At 29.1% G+C, this 20,256-nt stretch overlaps 1 protein-coding gene across 2 annotated transcripts in view; it reads left to right on the forward strand.

Moving 5' to 3' along the window:
- Window positions 1–20,256, forward strand: part of LOC136083936 (TNF receptor-associated factor 6-A-like) — an 89,134-nt gene that overhangs the window by 29,635 nt on the left and 39,243 nt on the right. For both annotated transcript variants that reach the window (XR_010640220.1, XM_065803893.1), the window contains exon 2: window positions 18,107–18,286. Coding sequence is in view for 1 of the 2 variants with exons in the window: in XM_065803893.1 (XP_065659965.1) it covers window positions 18,120–18,286 (167 nt within the window). In the remaining variant the exon portion in view is untranslated. The remainder of the gene's footprint in view (window positions 1–18,106; window positions 18,287–20,256) is intronic.

Here is a 20,256-nt window from a genome sequence, read left to right on the forward strand (position 1 = left end):
TTTTCATTCATACACTGTATTAAAGAAAATTTAAAATGGCTGCAGTCGCAAAGTCAACACGCAGTTCTACAGCAAAATGGTTAATTGGTCAACCAATATCAATGCTTTCCCATCTTAAGCTTCCAACAATTTTGGAAGTATTAAAATGTTTTTTCTTTCACCATGAGGTGAAAGGGTTGAGTATACATGAAAGTTCGATAACAGTTATCAAATCAACTTGTGAAATTTGGGAAAAAGCTAAAATTCCTACAATTCGAGAGGATAATGCAGTTACAAGGCTTGAAAAAATTCATAAAGAATATACGGATCTATTAAAAGACAGAAATAAGAAATCAGCTGTTGCTAGAAGCAAAGTAACAGACTTTGAAAAGAGAATTATGAAACTTTTTGATATTGCGCCAACTAATTTTTTGATTTAATAAAAATTGCTGAAGATCGCGATTTCCTCATAGATCAACGAGATGATAGAAACATGGTCTTGGGTTCCATTGATAAAGATGATGCAGAGAAAAGATGAAAATGAAGTTTGCAGAGAGATAAGTTTGGATAAACGTTTGCAAAAAGAAGCGTTAAGAAAACAACGCTCTGAAGAAGTAGTTGTTCTTGAGAATTCAACTTTGCCTTCAAGTTCTGCTAGTAGCGATCATGATGATATCGTAGTTTTGAAAGGAAAAGATGATGGTGCAGAAAACTCCGTTCTGAAAAGGAAGCGTTCTATAAAAAAAATTATTACCCCTGAAGTTGTCGCTTCCTTAGATAGAGGAAAAGTAAGTAATCGTGTGGCAATGCGAACTATAGCAGCTACAATGCAAAGTTTAGGAGCTCCCATTGAAGAGTTCTCTATATCTGTTACTACTTTTCATAGGGCAAGAACTGATTATCGTGAAACTCATTACAATGAAACGAAAGAAAATTTCAAACCGGATGTACCTCTCGTAGTTCATTGGGATGGAAAAATGATGGCAGACATCGATGGAAGTAAATATGTTGAGCGTTTGTCAGTTTTAGTAACAGGGCGTGGTGTTGAAAAACTTCTGGGAGTGCCAAAACTTCCTGATTCAAAAGGAGAAGCCATTGCTACTGCAGTTGTAGCCTCCCTCCATAAATGAGACGCTTCGAATCTTATTAATAATCTCTGTGGCATGTCGTTTGATACCACAGCTAGCAATACAGGATCTGAGAAAGGTGCTTGTAACTTACTTAAAGAAAAATTAGGAAAAGAATTATTGAATTTAGCTTGTCGTCATCACATTACTGAAATTGTTGCAGGATCTGTGTTTAAAATTTTTTTTCCAACAACGTCCGGACCAGATGTTGCTGTTTTCAAACGATTTAAACAGCCTGGAAGAATATCAAGAAAGATGATTTTAGCCCAACAGTGCAAGATGAAAAAGCTGAAAGAAATCTTTCAAACGTCTCGATTGAAAAAAAATCGTCTATAATTAATTTCTTAAAAAAATGTTTGCAAGACTCACAACCACGAGATGATTATAAAGAACTTCTTGAATTATGTCTAATATATTTAGGAGAGCAACCTCCTAGTAGAATAAGATTTAAAGCACCTGGAGCCTTCCATGATGCTCGGTGGATGGCAAAATTTATTTATTCAATTAAAATATGGTTATTTAGAGATCAGTTTAAAATGATGCAACATGAATTAAACGCAGTAAGAGATATTAGCATGTTTGCTGCGTTAATATATGTTCGACAGTGGTTTACTGCACCACTCAGTGCCTCGGCCCCATTTAATGATTTAGATTTTCCAAAAAAATATTGAGGAATATCGTGAAATGAATGAAATTATAGCGACCTCTGCAACCAAGGCAATGAAGCGGCATCTATGGTATTTAAGTGAAGAACTTATATCTTTGGCCTTTTTTAGTGATGATGTAGAGATTGATGTTAAAAGAAAAATGATAACTGCCCTTCAGCGTCAATGCGTAGACAATAATAGGCCATCAAAGAAATTAGCAGATATTACAAATGTAATGAGTAAATCCCTTGAGGACTTTGTAACGTGTAAATCACTTTCATTTTTTAATTTCTTAAATATTGACATTTCCTTTCTTGAAGAAGATCCTTCAAACTGGAAAAAAATGAGTCGTATGCCGACTCTAAATAAGTAGTGAAGTCTCTTAAAGTTGTTAATGATTGCGCCGAAAGAGGGGTGAAGTTAGTACAAGACTTTAATGCTGTCTTAACAAAAGATGAAGAGCAGCAAAAGTATGTGCTAAATTTAGTTGCAGAAAACAGGGCTGTCTTACCAGATGCAAAAAAATCAACATTGAGTGCTAAACAAACCAGGCGACAATGAGCAGCTGTTGTTGGTTAATGTTGTTTAATGTTGTTTAATAAAAATTATTATGTGTAATAAGAGATTTATTTTCGTTTTTATTTTATTAAAATCGAACGGTAAATAACCGAAATGTGTACAGAAAACGAAGGTCAATATTTTACTGAACTTTTAAAAATTCCAATTTTAGAGGGGTATAAAGATCGCCCCAGCGCGACCTCTAAATATTAACCGACTTGGCTGATTTTTTTGGTAAAATGTTTTCTTTCATAAATGAACACATTTAGACCTTAGGAATAACAAAAAGTAAAAAAAAGTTTTTTTGGATCACCCTAATATATATATATATATATATATATATATATATATATATATATATATATATATATATATATATATATATATATATATATATATATATATATATATATATATATATATATATATGTATATATATATATATATATATATATATATATATATATATATATATATATATGTATGTATATATATATATATATATATATATATATATATATATATATATATATATATACATAGAAAAAAAGATGCGGCGTTTTGAATGTGAAGAAAATATAGTGGACATCTTAACAAAGATACACAGGAAAACGACTATAAAAGTGGACTTTAAAATATAGCGCATAAGATATTCACAATGTACCATAGCATAGATGATAAAAAATGTTTATTATATCCGACTTTGTAATAATTAGATTAACAAAAAAAAAAATATATATATATATATATATATATATATAAAGGGAATTAATTGGGCCCATTTTAAAAGCAAGTTAAATTCTATTCAAGTCATTTTATTTAAAAATTGTCATAATTTGTCAAAAAGTTAAGTTTGTTTTTGCTGGTATCAAATAAAAATGAAAAAAATAATTATGAAAAAAAAAATGTGAATGGAGCCTGGGAACAAAAATACCCCAAAAGCTTAGCACTTTAAAAAGTGGAATTTAAAATGTAGCGTATAAGATATTCACCAAGTACCGTGAAAAAAACTTTATTTAAATATGTGACGGGATTAAGTAAATACAATACTTAATTTAAACTCATCAACAGACTTCAAATTCACCTATAAAATCTTCTTTTTTTTTTAAAGTTATGACCAAGTGAAGTTTCCACCCATCCCTAAACGAAGGGGTTGTAAATATCACATGGTCATGACTTTTGAGCATTAAAAGATGTTTAGATTAAATTTGAAAGCTGTCCATGAATTTAAATTTAGTATAAGATGAAAAATTAATTACTCGTTGGCTTAACAGTTAGTTTGGCCAACTGAGACAAGGGTGCTAACCTTTTTAGATATTTTTGTTCCCAAGTTTTAATTATCGCATTTTTTTTGCAAATCATTCTCATTTGACATATAAATGAACATCATTATATGTAGAGTTTTCAGAAAGCCTAAAGTCATGTGTCTGCTCTTTCTTTTATTTTACATTATCTAAAGTGTAGAATAATCATGTGTCAGGTCTTAGTTACTATAGAAAATTTAAAAAAATTAAGATTAAATAAAAAATTTGTATACAATATTTTCAAAAACGACATGTCTTGGACAATAATAAAGCTTAATATAATAATATAATAATAAAGCCTAATATAATACCGAAAGTTTTAAATAAATTCCAGGTCTTTAATTATTAAATCTGCCACAACTCCTTCCTGGCTTATGTCAATATCTTCAGCTTCATCTTCATTGACTTTCCAATACCCTAATGTGAATGTAAATGATTTTTTCTTTGTTGCTTTGATTAATAATCTTATCAAAAAGTAAATGTCTATTTCCATCATCAAGCTCCCATTCAAGCTGCCCTATCAAGGTTCCATTCTTCAAAATTATACCTAAAAATTGTTCTTGTTTTTCATCAATAATAATAAAAAAAGGATGTAATTTTTGCATTACCAGCTATTGCATTTTTAACTTCCTTCTAGTTGCTTTCTTTCCAGTAGTTCTTTTTTTAAACTAGCTTTGGTACATCTTTTTCCTATTTCTTCATACAAAAGATTATTAAAATTTTTTGAGGCTCGACATATTAACGCTCCTCTCTTAATTGCAAGCTGAATGAGGTCTTCTTGTTCTGGCGATGTTAATGTTTTGTTTACGCTGGCTTTTATTTTTAATCCAGGAAGCCAAAAAATGCATTAGGAACGCAACGTAAAATAAATCAAGCATGTCCAAGATCCTCTCAGCCTCCATTGTATGTGGTGGAGCAGATAGTGTGGTTTTTATCCTTTCTTTAGATGGATTTGAGAGTTTACCAGTCAAATACCATTTGACTGGCCATTTGTCTGTAAGGAGCTTTTCAAAGCTGTCTGTATGGAGCTTTTTAAAGCTGATAAAATTTTTATCAAAATTTTTTCATTTTTAATGACGCAAAGTGATTGGTATACCTTCTTTACTATTCACTGTTTGACTAAATACATCCACATCTGTATAAAGAATTGATTCTAGATTTCTTTTGAAGTTGGATAATTTCTTTATTGTTTTTTGGAAAATGTCCCCCAAAAAAAAAGTGGATGAACATTGCAGTGCAGTTGTATTAATTCAATATCCATCTCCTCCTGAAGCATATTTTTCACACAACTATTAACAGGTGCTCTGTCTGACAGACAACTTTTAATTTTTTGAGTGAATATGTCTAAAACTTCTATTGATAGTATTTTTTTGAACTCTGTAAATGTATTGGCAAGTTCTTATAACACACTGATTATATGAGTAGCACAGTCAAATTCTGTACCCCCAGCAAGTTTAGCGGTTGATAAGAAATAAGATCTCTGTGAAGGATAGGTACTGATATGAAACGCGTTGAAATGTGTGCTTAAAATGGTGGTTGCATTGAACACCAATGCTGCACATTCACAATAAAAAGTGTCTCACCAGCTTATACCAATGCTAAAACGTCTGGCTCAAATGCCATTCTATTTACTGTGGATTTTTCGTTTGAATACTTTAATTTCCATAATTTTATTGAAAAACACTGTCTTTTAAGTTTTTTGCTTGCTAGTATGTTTTGGGTCATTGAACTTCTTAAAACACAAACTGTCCGTTGCAATTTTCTTCTCTTTTCTTGTAAATTACGTAGCGCATTTTTTTTTTTTTTTTTGCATAAATTGCATTATATTCTCTGTAAACTTTTTGAAAAGCGATGTCAAAATAAAAAACGGATATTAAACGGACACGAATGATGGTACCTGTATATATATATATATATATATATATATATATATATATATATATATATATATATATATATATATATATATATATATATATATATATATATATATATATATATATTATAAACAGAGCCGGCTTGTGAGCAATTTTTAGTGTGTGCAAAAAAAATATTACCTCCTAAAATATTGATCAAATTTTATCAGAAAAACAGAATTTTTTTGGAAATTTTTCAGTTCTGTTGATCTAAAAATTTTCTGCCTGTGTGCTTTTCACACTTCGCAGACGCCACCAGCCAGCATTGTATATACGTATTTAAAAAATATATATTTCTTTAATATATATTCAAAAGTTTACCCATATATACATGAATAAACATATATTATTAAAATAAATAAAAATATATACCAATAAAAATATATGATAAAGAATAAATGTTAGAATTTAATATACAACACTAACACTATAATTACGCCTTGATACTTTTCCTAATAAAATTAGTAGTTATTTTAAAAAATGGAAACGAAGTTACTTATCCAATGTGCTTTTATTCAATAAAAAACTCAATAGTGCATAATTTCATTATTTGTGGAGGATTTTACACTGAAGTATTTACTTGATAATTAGGTTAAAATGTTAAATGTTTTTCGAACAAATTAAAAGTGTTTGTCTGTTAACAGCGTTAGTTTAGTCTGACTTATTTACTTTTTATTCTTTTATACTTATATACTTATCTACTTTTAAGACTTATATCCTTTTAATAATTTTGATATCACTTTATACATCTTAATCTTATTAAAATTAAGTACTATTCCTATGTAAGAAATAACATATTTAAAAAAGTTGAGCATTTCATTCAAATTGTCAACTTAAAATAAATAAAACAATGACCAAAAACAACATTTAATAAATCGAATTTACGCTGAGATTTATGTATATTATATACATTTTGAAATAAAATCTAAAAGTTTTAAATTAGTCGCAACAAAAATAGGTTATAAAACATATCTTTATTAAAATATTTTTTATACCATCTGCTTGCACTCTTTTAAGTTTTCCTTGCCTTTCCATTAAGAGACATAAGACATAATTGTCAATATTTCACTTTCTCAACGTTGTCAAAGCAACGTTTTATTAACGTTGGCAAAGTACAACACTTTTTCGAAGTTTTTTAATTACCACATTTTCAACGTCGGTATCCATCCACTCGGCGTGATGTCACTCCGTCTTATAAGTATTGCTTTAAATTTTACCATCTTGAATTGAGAGAAAACAATCTAAAAATCTGTTGCGGTTTGTTGATTTTTTTTTTTTTTTAATCCTATAAAGTTGTTGTGCAGTAAGGTTGCACTAACATAATAAATAAAAAATAAATGCTAAAGTCTTTCTAAAGATAAAGTACTTGAAAGAAAGTGGTTAAATACTATAAATCGTGCTGTGGATAGTAGTGCATGTAGCAAACAATGGTTTCCTAAAATCTTGTAGTATTTATCTTTGTTCGACACACTTGATTTCTGGTTGGATACTTTTAATTTGCATCTTAATTTAGTACAGGTAAATAAATATCAAAATATCAGTACTTTTATATCCTAAAACAACCAAAATAATATGAAGTGAGCATTATAAAGCGTCATTTTATTCAAACAGAGATTAACTTTTAAAGTAATTGTAGGACATAAGGTTATTGTTTAATAATGTTTTCTTGACTTTGCGTATAAAAATAAATAGTTTGTTTTCCCCCAATTCGTTATGGCTACTTTTGATTTCGTGATATAGTCACGTGATTCCGACTAGATGGATATGTTACGTTGAATTAACATTGTTTTATAAATAGATTAAATACGTTGAAGAAGCAGCTAATGTCTAACATTGATAAACCTTAAACTTTGCGACGTTTTCACACTGATAATTTGCGTACTTTTATTCAACGATGAAAATAAGCGATTTTTTAAGAAGATAAGATTGGTTTAAATTTATAAGCGTTAAAAATGTAACGTTTAAAAAGCGGTTTATTTTTACCGTTGATAAAGTATAAATTTTAAAAAGTTTTCAAATTGGCTTTTTTCAACGTTGAACAAAAGTTTTTATTTGAGACGCTAAATTACGTTACGATTTCAACGCTTATTCAAAGTTTCAATTTACCGCGATTTAGTATACAAAAAAAAAACATTGAATCAATGTGAAAGCACGTTTTTTTTTTACTATAACGTTTTTTCTACGCTGCAGCTGGTTTTCAACGTTGATTCAAATGCTGACATATTTGCTGGGAGGCCACAGTCAGATTATTTTAAATCTTGCATTTTTTCAGTTAACCAATTATTTCTAAGAGATTTGATTAGATGGACATAATCAAGGGGGCAATAAAATGTTTTCAGTTTCCCGCTTTGGAAAAATCAAACTGAGTTTTCTAAAGAATGCCTAATTTACTTTATTACCTCTAAATAATGAGCAAATTATAAAACTTAAAACAGTAGTTGCAAAATGTACTGCATTATTTAATGCTTTTCCAAATAAAAAAACCGCCTTGATACATTAGTTGTGGCTTTACATAAACTTCGTCGATTACAATTATGACATTTTATTGACGAAGATGAATAATATATTTGTTAAGGAAATCAGCATCCTCTAATTTAGCAACTTTTGATATAAGTTTACCAAGTTTACAATACTTGGCGTTTTATAAACATCTCTAATATTAGAGATGTGTATAAAATGCCTAAAAAATGTCGTTATTGTAATCGACGAAGTTTATGGAAAACCACAAGTTACGTATCAATGCGGTAATTTATATGGATAAACTTTAAATGTTTTAAAATCATTTAAAACAACTTATTAGCATGCATGCATTAACATTTTTTGGTAATAAAAAATATTCACCAGAATTTCTAATTCTAAGGTTTTTGATTTTGCAAAATCAAAATCTCATTGCAGTCGTATTATAGTACAACTGTAAAGAGATTTTGAAATTGCAAAATACTCAAAATCCTTGGAATTAGAATTATTGGTGCACAATTTTTATTGCCAACAAATGTTAATGCATGCATGCTAATAATTTGTTGCAGAACAATTTTTTTTATGATCCATTACAATGGATCATAAAAATAAAAGTAAATAAAAAAGTGTAAATATTAAAATGCTTCAATAATTTGTAAGTAAGATGAAATTTTATGTATTCGATAACTGTTTAGTGATTTAATCGTGCATCAAGTTCCGCAATGAAAACCTTTGAACTGCATTTACATTTTAATTTTTGAAAGAAACTGTGAAATTGCAGAGGTATTAATATAATCTTTACTTTGGATTATTTACCCATTATCCACTCTAGAAGATATTACTGGAAAAAAAACAACTTCTTTGATTACTTTTTTGCAATGGTCATCGAAACAACTAATTTAATACAAATCCAAGTGAGATGAAATTTTATCAGCCTTTACGTTTCGTGTAGATGGTAGTGAATTTGTTGTTGTGCTTTTTTTTTTTGGTAGAGGTGTAGGAATTTGACTCGGCAATACACAGATAAAAATAGTTGGCGGACTTGAAGAATTAATTTTACCACAAACTTGAAACATTTCATAAATAATTAGACAATGATTTTCACAAATAAATGTATTTTAACTGTCTCAAATAATTTCTCTTGGTGTTGTATGAATTCATTTTTTTCTTTCTTGAGGATTACGATTTTTGTTTGGTAACCGAAAAAAATTTACTTTATGTTCTTTGTCATAGTTGCCTTTGCAACCAGTTACACAACATTTAAAGGGCATGATATAGTTTTTTTGTTGAAATAAAATTTAACATTTTTAAAATATAGAAAATATTCTATTTTTATATATGTATATAAATATATATGTAAATATATATATATATATATATATATATATATATATATATATATATATATATATATATATATATATATATATATATATATATATATATATATATATATATATATATTTATATATTTATATATATATATATATATATAAAAATGTAAAACAATCTAAAAATGTAATTATTATTTTACATTTTTAGAATATATTCTAAAAATGTAAAACAAGATTGTTTAACATTTTTAGAGTATATTCTAAAAATGTAAAACAATCGTATCACAATAGTAAGTAATATATTTTAAGAAGATTATGTGCATATAAGATATTTCAAAAATAAAGTTTACGGTTTTATTACTGCAGTCTTGCCCGTGATAGATACAGCATGCAGACATGTTTTTCTTGCAAGAACATATACTAATTCTGCGCAAATTTCTTGACCAAGTCTTACAAACACAACGAATCACTTTGATATATTGGTTAGTGCTACATCTTTGTCTGTAGGTATTGAAAGAAGACAACCATTATCGAACTTCCTTCTTCATTTTTTTGGAATTAAGCTGAAAGATTCATCTAGCATTTTCCTTTTAATAAGCTGGAGATGAACTCTAAAACCATGAAAAAAGCAGCACGATTTGTTGGTGGTAACTTTTCTAGTTTAATATTTCTTTCACAAACCATTTGTTTATATTTCAAAAATTTCTAAGAAATAATACTATAAAAATATGACATTTTTTCAGTTTAAATTTAAATTTTTTCAATCTAAATGAAGGGCGTAAGTCGAAAAAGTTAAAATTAAACATTCAAATGTTTACCGCATTTTCCTAAACAAAGATTCTGCATTTTCACCAAAATTCAATGAAAACCTTTACAGCAGATTCTCCGACTTCTTTTTTGGTTGCCCAGTAATCCAAAATAATTTCAGATACTGATTGTATACTATTTGAATTTTAAAGTATTTTTCAAAACAACGTTTTTCTTAACAAAGTATTGAAGATGTCGAGTCACATCCTGACTCTTCATGAACAAATAACAGATGTTGTCTAAAATCCATTATTCGAAATTGAGTATCTTTTATTCTCTAGAGTTTTTTCTTGCTTTTATGATAAAATAAAATTCATTTAATTAATCTTTCCAATGATAAATTAGCAACACTGCTATATCAGTATCATCGGAAAAAATAATGCATGGTGAAATTTTTTTCCAACTTCCAACAGTTTAGAGACAATTTTTGTATCAGCATCCTCTTTGCAAAGATATACTTTTTAGCCATCTTGTTTAAGGTAATCTGAAAAAATAAAATTAACTGTGTTTTGTTGTGTGAATTTGATAGAAAATGCTTATGTGAGTTATGTGAATCTAATTATTTTCTCTCATAAAAAATTTTTGGGAAAAACCATTGCATTTTGTTCTAACTATGTGATTTATTAGATTTAATTGAAAACCATTTGCATTTTGTTCTAACTATATGATTTATCAGATTTAATTGAAAACCATTTATTATGACCATTAAATATAATATAAGTGGTGGCATACTTTTTTCTTATATAGCTGGCGTAGGTCTCAACATTTTTTGTTAATCTCATACCTATGTTTCAAATAACTATGTGGAGTAAGGAACCTCTGTGAAGGACATACATGCACAAGCTGACGTTTGTACTAAACTTAATTTTGTTTTCAGGAAGAATCACTTTGCGTAAAGATGATTTGTTTGCTTTCAGCGTTAGATTATTTTTAAATAATACTTGTGGGGTATGAATGAGCTCATAGTCAAAGTATAGTTAAGCGTCATCCTCTCTTTCTGCAGTTGCTGCAAACCTATTAAAAAGTGTTGAATCGACACAATTAGTTTGTTTGTCTAGTTTTACGCTATTAGTCAAAACATCCAGAGAAAAAAACCTTTTCGTATTTTTAAACTTTGCTTCATTAAACTTAAGACCGTCAAAAAAAGTTTTTAGACAAACGCCAATGTTCTCAGCCTCGTCGCAGTTGATACAATCTTTACCATTGACTCACACAACACCCGTGGATAATAAAGATATATTTTTTTTATGTTCTTTTTTTAATTTATTTTTATTCCATTTTATATTAAAACAACTTTGCATTTTAAAGAACGCATCAGGGTCTGCTAAATTACAAGATCAGAAGATATTTCAGCCTTATACCTTGCAGATTGGTGCATTGCGTGACAACCATCTAAAAATTGTTGTGTAACTACATGTTTGTTTCTCTAAGATATTGAATTTCTGGCAAGTATAACCTGGAATACTTGGAATAGTGTCCTAATGCGGCAAATAATTAACCATTTTCGAGATTGTTTTAAGATGCAAATACCAGTTACAAGTTCTCTCTGGAACTAAAAGTTCCTTTACGGTACCAATGTAGTATATGTAGAAGATACAAAGTTTTGCAGTGTGTCATTCATATGATGTGTAGGTTAATATCGCAAATTCAATATTTTTGAAAGCATCTGTATTACCAAGTCTGATTAACTCTTTCTTGTTCAAATCATTTTGCATTGTCATTTTATAACTGTATTCAAGTCCGGATATATCTAGTTTTTATTTGTCAACCAAAATATCTATAACAAGACTTATGAATGCACTCTTAGACCAACATGTGACCTCTTAAGGAATTTGAAACTGCTTTTCCTTTAAGCATATGCTTTACCGTATCTTCAGAGCAAACTTGCTTTAACACCTTTTTCAGGCCAGTTCCTGCCATTAGTTTTCCAATTCTTCCGAGAAAACCCATCATTGTGTGAAACCCTAAGAGTCGACATACTATATTGAGGTTCTAATCTTTTATAACACCGAGCGGTTTCTGCCACAAAGGTTGATCAAACTTTGCGTAGGGAATAATTGTTTTATATTTATTAGCTTTATCAATTATGAAAAGCAGTGTAAGTATATGCATGTTTCATCTTAGGAGTTAATCATAGGTAAAAACTTGATGAATGCTTTTTCATTACTTGTTGTTGATTGTGATGTAGTGTGCATCATGTAACTTGACCAATTTGGGCGAGGATTATTTTTTGAGCTAAAGAACCATGCGACAAACCTAACAATATCACTAATTTCGGGCGCACGAAATACTTTAGTTACAAATCTTTTATTAGTTTAAACCAGATACAAATCTTTAAATACATTTAACAAACCATGATAGCTTGATACGTGATAAGGCATTATTTTAGATGACACATTTGATATGTTTTTAATAGACTTGTGTTTAAAACTCGTTATGCTTTCATAACTGTATTTAGAAGATAAACATATTGATATTAAACCTATTCCGTGAAACGTTCCTTTTCCGGTCAATGTGCCAATGTTGTGATCTAGATTGTCAGCCACTCAATGTAAGAAATTCGGCTTTTGTTCTTGCACAGCATTTACTTTACTAACTGCAGCAGATGACTTAAATAACTTCTGTTCATCGGCGTATATTGAAGATCTAAATTTATAAAGGTGATTCACAAGCCATTTTGTTGCAAAAGATATATCAATCTACGCCAATCCCAAATGGAATTAGTGCTTTCATAAATCTTCGTCGCAAAAACTTGAGTAATTCATTGTCCTAAACTAATTTGTCAAAGCTTTACAACAATTAAAAGCCTATATTCAATGTCACCCATATCCTCTTGTGATTGATATACAGATTTAATTACATCCACTTTTCTGATTTTGCTCGTAATATACTTGCAGCGGGACCAATAATATTGTCTTTAGTACAAGCTTTCTTTTTTTGAATTTTTAGTATATCAAAAGAAGCCATGTCTCTGAACACAAACTAAATTAGATTGACCGAAGAGTTCTCCTAAAAAAGTATGATCACCATAATGTTCAAGTAACATTCATTTTAAAGATTTCGTTGAGTAATACGAATAACCATTACTACGTTTTTTGATCTTAATGTGCACATCCGAAAGGGTACAAAGTTCGCAGTCAGTCATAACAAGACATCCAACGAGAATCTACAGCATTTCTACATTCTCCCTCTCTATTCAAAGAACGTTCAATCATTTTGTTAATCAATGGTATGGATTCAATTTTAGCATTTGCTGAATGCTTGTGGTCTACATTTTCGGTACAAAGAAAACATTTTGATTTCCAATCAAATACTTCTTCAAATAAGTTTCCTTCGTGGTACACATAATTATTGATCTTTACGACTATCCACAAACTTTCTTCTACAGCTATGATAGACTAGTACTGTTGTACTTTTATGCGTGTTCTGTCGCAACTGGACTTTAATATAACTAACAATGCGCAAAAATAACTTATCTGATATGTTTTCTTATCCAAAACCTTTTTATAATAACAAATATATTTGTTTTTCAATTATGCAAAGTATAAATAAACATTTAGAAATGATTCAGCAAAACCTCATTAGTGAATATGAGCTATTATTTGCAAACTGATGTTTTAACAAACTGTGCGAAATAAGTTTTGACAAAACTTTTATTAGATGTATTGTAAATTGCGTTTTACTTCCATTCTTTTGAAAAAAAGATAAGTTTATAAGAATTAAACTTTTTCAGTTCTTTGATATGTAAAACTATCATTACCACATACTCTCGCAACTCTAAGTTACAGTTCTCATTAATTTTTGTGGTCTGGAATAAAATTAATTTTACTTTTTGGCTAAAAAAAAAATTATGTACTTTTTTACTGTTAAGAAGGTAGTCCCCTCAAAAAGTGCTTGGTTAAAAAAAGTTAAATTTTTTGATACCAAGTTATATTCTATAAGGTGAAAATTAACAAAGTAATAACAATTTAGAAAAATAAATAATAAAATTTGACCATAACTTTTTCAATAAATCCATGTTTCAAAAATTCGTTACTTAAAACTTATTAACTTTGAGTAGATCTGCTTGCATTTAGTTAGATAGTTTTTTCCCCCTTAAATCACTGTATTTGAGAGTTTTTTAATTATATATAATAATAATCTAGTATTTGATAAACTTAAAATTTTAATACACATACCTAATTGTACCCTAATCTCTCTGTTAGGTATTAGAACCTTTCATCGCAAAAACAATCCTAACTATTTCTACAGTATTTTGAAGATTCCCATTGAGATTTGTATAAATTTATAAATGCATTTATAAATTATTTGACGCTATTGATCTTTTATTTAGTTAGAAAAAGACTAGGTTTAAAGAGTTAGGAGCGTTAGCTGATTGGATCTTTTTATATACGATTTTGAACTTTACAAATAAGTTTTTTCTACTTTTAAGTATTATTAATTAACTAGAACAACCAACAAAAAAAGTGATCTAGCCATGTTAAACAACACAACAAGAATAAATTAAATCAAACGCACTATATTCTAGCATCACCAAAAACAAACAATGATAAGTTTATTTTAGTTGGTAGAAAAAGTAAGTCAATTCAAAAAACGCAAAATTTGCCTATAATGAAAAAACATAGGGGGTCAGAGGCCGTTTTTGGCACAAAAATTTCGGAAAACAAAATAATTGCTGGCAAAAGAATTGTTCGTAAATTTGAAATTTTTGTTGGAGGCATAAGCAACCATATTAATGAAGAGCTTTTTAAAATCTATATGGAGACAGAAATAGGAATTACCCCGTTTTCGGTATGTTTAAATAAAGAAAACGAGTATAACAGATCGTATATAGTTACCATAAATAACACAGAAAAAAATAAAGTATTTAACCCTTCTCTATGGGATAACAATGTAATAGTCAAACCATTTCGAAAAAAGCGCTTAAGTTCTAACTTAGCCCAAAATCTGGAAAACAACGGCAACCAGGAAAATTTCTATAAATCAAAATGGCTTCCGACAGCGTATTAAAGAAAAATAAATTTCCCATAAAATTATGTACTTTTAATTGTCATTGGCTTAAATCAAACATTAAATACACTAAATCCTTGATAACTTCCCATGATATTACTTTTATATGCGAACATTGGATATCAAAACTTGAACATTCAATAATCAAAAGTATTTGCAAAAACACCCACTCTTCGTACTTCCACCAGGCAAATAAACGCTAGCAAGGTCGGCCGTTTGGCGGAAATGCGTTTCTGGTTCGGAAACATATGTTTCAAAATGTCATTATTTTATATGAAGATGATCATATTCTTGCTATAAATCTTGTTAAAAATAATACTAGCATTGTTATAATTGGTATTTATCTAACTTCATCGCGGAATAATCGAACATCATTAGATAAATACACAAATCAATTAGATATAATTAAAGACCTTGGTAATAATTATGAGGGTGTCGGCGAAGTAATTGTATTAGGTGATTTTCAATCTTTTCCTCTCGAAATATACGATTTACTAGAAAGATCAAGTCCCACAAAAAATAATCACTCCGCGGCTCTATCAGAATTTATAAAATCGAGTGAATTTGAATTAGTGGAAGTAATTAAAGGTTCAGGCCCTAAAATAACATATCAACATAATACACTACCAAATGTATCATATATTGATCACATAGCTATCTCAAAAAACACTTCTCTTAGGTATTACAACTGTTTTGTTGCCCCCTTTTCACCTCAGAATATGAGTGATCATTTGCCAATATCAATTGTAATTGAACTCATCGGAAGATCTCTCAAAGAGAATATTCACAAAGTGACAGACAAAATTAGCGTTCCAAATTATGCTTAGAATAATCAACGCTTTATACAATTATATAATGATTTCGTAAATCATAATATTAAAAGTCTTGGCCTTACAAATAACAATTACGATAAAGAACTTATCAAAATCTATAATTTGAATACAAAAAGTGCATCTGAGGCTCTTAGCCAACACTTATCTTAGAAAAAACAATCATTATATTCGAAATCCCGAGTTAAATAGGAGTAAAAAAGTTCTTACGTTTCATTTTAAGAAATGGCGTGACACGGGTTTCGTAAAAGATTTAAGTTCACACATTTTTAACCAATACCTAATTGCACGAGAAAATTTCCGAAACGCTGTTAAGAAAGCACAAAACTATAACCTTTACAAAAAATACAATAAAAATTGAGATATTAAAAAATACCAATCCAAAAAACTTCTGAAATACTTTTAGAAATAAACAGACTGATGCAAACTCAAAATTATTTACAATAAATAATAAAAAGGACAAGGAGTCAATCACAAGAGAATTCGCCGATAGTTTCGAAAAACGGTTGAACACTAAATCTATAACGCATACCGCGACGAGTTTTCAGGTTCCACCTTGTAACAAAATTTGACTTTGTAATAATATCAGATGAAATTATAAGAACGGCTATCTCTTGCCTAAAATTAAACAAAACCAAAGGTGCATTTGGAATCTCTGCAGAACATTTAAAATATTTGCGTTGTGAAGCCCTAATAGAATGGCTAAAAGAATTCTTCACATTTTCTCTTAATCATGGTCAAACGCCAAAGTCGATGTCTACATCACTTATAATACCACTTGCTAAATCTTATAAAAAATCATTAACTGATCCAAATAACTACCGTGGTATCAGCATCATTCCAATCTTCACAAAACTAATCGAATATATAATCCTAATAATCTGTCCAGATCTAAAAGAAGCTCATCCTCTTCAATTCGGTTTCACCAAAAATAGCTCAACCCTACACGCCGAATTTGCTAGAAACCTTACAAAATGAAAGTGTCGTAGGAACATCAATAAATAGAAACTACACGGGTGTTGTAGCATATGCTGATGACATTATACTTCTTAGTTCCACCCTCTCTGGCCTACAAAAGCTAATTAATATCTGTAACATTTACACAAAATAAAATTGCATAAAATTAAATGCTGACAAAACCGAGTTTTTGGTCACCGGAAAACATCAAATTAAAAAAATGCACGATAACACTCAACCACCAAAAAATAAAACAAGACAATAAACTTACTCATCTAGGCTTTATATGGGACACAAAATATTCACCAATTGCCTCACTTAATCATTTAAACATAACCGAATATCCCATTTCCGGGCAGTAATACAGTCTTTAATTCAAGCTGGAATTCGTTTTATTCACCCAAACTCTATTGTCCAGATATATAAAACTTTAGCTGTTCCAACACTAACGTATGGTCTTGAGCTTTGCGACCATAAAGAAATGTTATTGCAAAAGCTTGATATAGCAGGAAGAATTGCACTGAATTCACTACTAAACGTTTCAAAACATAGTAAAAGTTATATACATCCCCCATTTTGTATTGAAGATATATCTATAATTACGCAACAAAATAAGATAAACTTATTTAATCGCCTGTTGAAAAATAAAATTTGATATTCTTAAGTCGCAGTTGAACAACGAATCAGGTCCACGACCTTTTGTAGATAGCGTCAAGGCTCTGTGCAATAGTCATAAATTAAATATAGAGAAGCTAATGCAACACAAAGAAAAAATAAAAATTACTGGTTTAAAAAATATAATTCCTGAAACGGATCTTAAAATCTTAAAATGTGCAGTTGAGTACTGGAACTCAAAAGAACAAAGAACAATTTTCAAGGAGGTTCTTGAGAATAAAATTCCTAGATCCTAGAGACCTTTTTTTTTTTTTTTGAAACTCTTTATTTACCTTACTTGTAATATATAGTGGGTGTTCAACAAATATATAAATTAAATTAAATTATAACAGGTTTAGCAAATTTTGACAAAATGACACTTTAATGAAAGCAAACATTCATTAAAGTATTAGAATACAAAATCAAAGTTTTAATATTTCAGTTTACAAAATAATTTAAAAGTTTATTTGTTTTTACTAAAAAAAGTTAAAAAAAAAACGTTTAATATCAACATTTTTATGTTTAGCAAAAGAAAAAAAATGGAAAGCCGAAATGAGGAGAACTTCGGTGGCTACGATGCGTATTTTATAGATGAACTTTTAGATGAACATGAATGTCCTGTATGTAAAATGGCTCTTCGTGAGCCTATTCAAACACAATGTGGTCATCGACTTTGTTTGTCATGCGCAGAAGAAATGAGAAAAAGGTATTAACTTTTGTAGATTGATATTGCAAGTTATGTGGCATGCATATAAAAATACATTTAATAGACTACATATTTCCGAGCTTGCATGCATACACTTGACCGAAATATGTAAAACTATTGTTAATGCTGCCTTTTTTTTTGTTTCGACGCTAACCCAAAGTTGATCTAATATCAACTTTAATTTTAAAAGCAGCTTGATTTGTTACATTGATTCAATGTCAGATTAATCTTGCAAAAGTTGATTTTTTTACAATATAAACACAAAATTGATCCAATATATCTGACCCAATGTTCATTTAATGTAAATGGGTTTATTTTCATTCAATTTATAAAATGTAATTTGGGTGTAGAAAGTTCAAGAGTATTCTTTGATAGTTATGTGGTTTCTTTTTTTAATAAGCTCTTAATTATTTTAATTGTAATTATGTATGAAGCGGTTTTTTAACGCCGATTATTGTGGGTAGTTTGAAACAAAAGATAATTTATTTGGAATGAAAAGAAGTTTTTATTTCAACAAAAAAAATTACAAGCTAACCGGACATGGATTCAACTATAAAATTATTTGATATATTTTAAACGTACGATGGAACTTCGGACGTCGCCGTTTGGACACAACGACCGAAAGTAGTTGTCATAATGCAGAATGTAAAACTGCAATTAATTTTTTCAACCCTTATTTGAAAAATTTAGTATATGATGCTTTAAACGCTGAAGGTAAGCAAGATAAAAGGGAAGTTAAGCGTTGTTTGTTGGCAGCATTTTCTGTAGAAGCTTATACTGCGTACAAACTTTTTATAAAACGATAATTGAATGTTGGAGAGAAATGTGTTTTTGGCATTAAAAAACAAGCTCAAGAAAATCATCAATATTTGATAGTGTCAAATAGAAAGTTAAGCGGGAATGGAGAAGTAGAGAAGGCTCCAACCAATTATTTAACAAAGTTTCCCAATACAACATACCAAAACATGCAAGTGCAGAATCCGAAAATAAACTAGATTAGTCGTAAATGATTAATTGAAGATGACGAAAACAAAATAGAACTCTCCAAAGGAAAAACTCTCTTAATTTTTGTTATTCAACAAAATAAAGATATAAAATCAGACATGTTTTTGAGCGGAGAGTAGCATCAAAACGTATACTGAGTTTACACAACTTGGTATTGGATTAAATGTTGCGCGTGAATTTGAAATATCTTTGAGTGTCATTAAAGATCAAGATGATTTGGCGAAGTGGGGAGTATCCGCCATCATGAATAACATTTTTATCAATGAGATAATAGTATGCCTCTTATTTGTTAACAGACATTTTGAAAAATTTAGTTTGGATAGTAAGGAAGGGTAACAAATTGGATGTAATGGGGCTCGTGCATTGAGATTGTGTGTGAGAGAGGTTAGTGGAAAGCTTATGTAGTCCAGCGGGAATTGATTTAAAATGAATTTGAAAAATTTAAACAGACGAGTTGTGTTTTGCATTCGTGAGCAGCAAAGTTTGAAAGTTGCAAGTTATCCCAATTGTGTCTTATTTAAGTTTTAACTTTTTACATTTAGTTTATTATGAAACATTAACTAAAGTGAGTTATAATTAATGAACTTTAATACGAATGTCGGTGTAAAACTTTTATCTGTGTTTTTTATACATAATGAAACGTAAATAACTTATTTTTTAACTTTGATAATTTTTTAGACATATTTGGGTCCTGTAAAAATGGGTAGCTTTACATAAAAGCCATATATTTAGATTACAAAAACGTGGTTGCAATTTGCTTGGGTTTAGATAGACACATATTGAAATATTAATAAAGCGCTGAAAAAATTTAGTTTTCTTTACCTTCATATATTTTTAATGACGCATTTTTTTGTAACTCAACAAAAAATGGTGTCTTTAAAGCGATTTATGTTGATTTTTCAAACTTATTTTTCAAATAAGATAGCAACTAGTTAACTTTAAACTTTTTTTATTTTTGAGTTAAC

This window comes from Hydra vulgaris, chromosome 08 (assembly GCF_038396675.1).
Source record: "Hydra vulgaris chromosome 08, alternate assembly HydraT2T_AEP".
In the NCBI taxonomy this organism is placed as follows: domain Eukaryota; kingdom Metazoa; phylum Cnidaria; class Hydrozoa; order Anthoathecata; family Hydridae; genus Hydra; species Hydra vulgaris.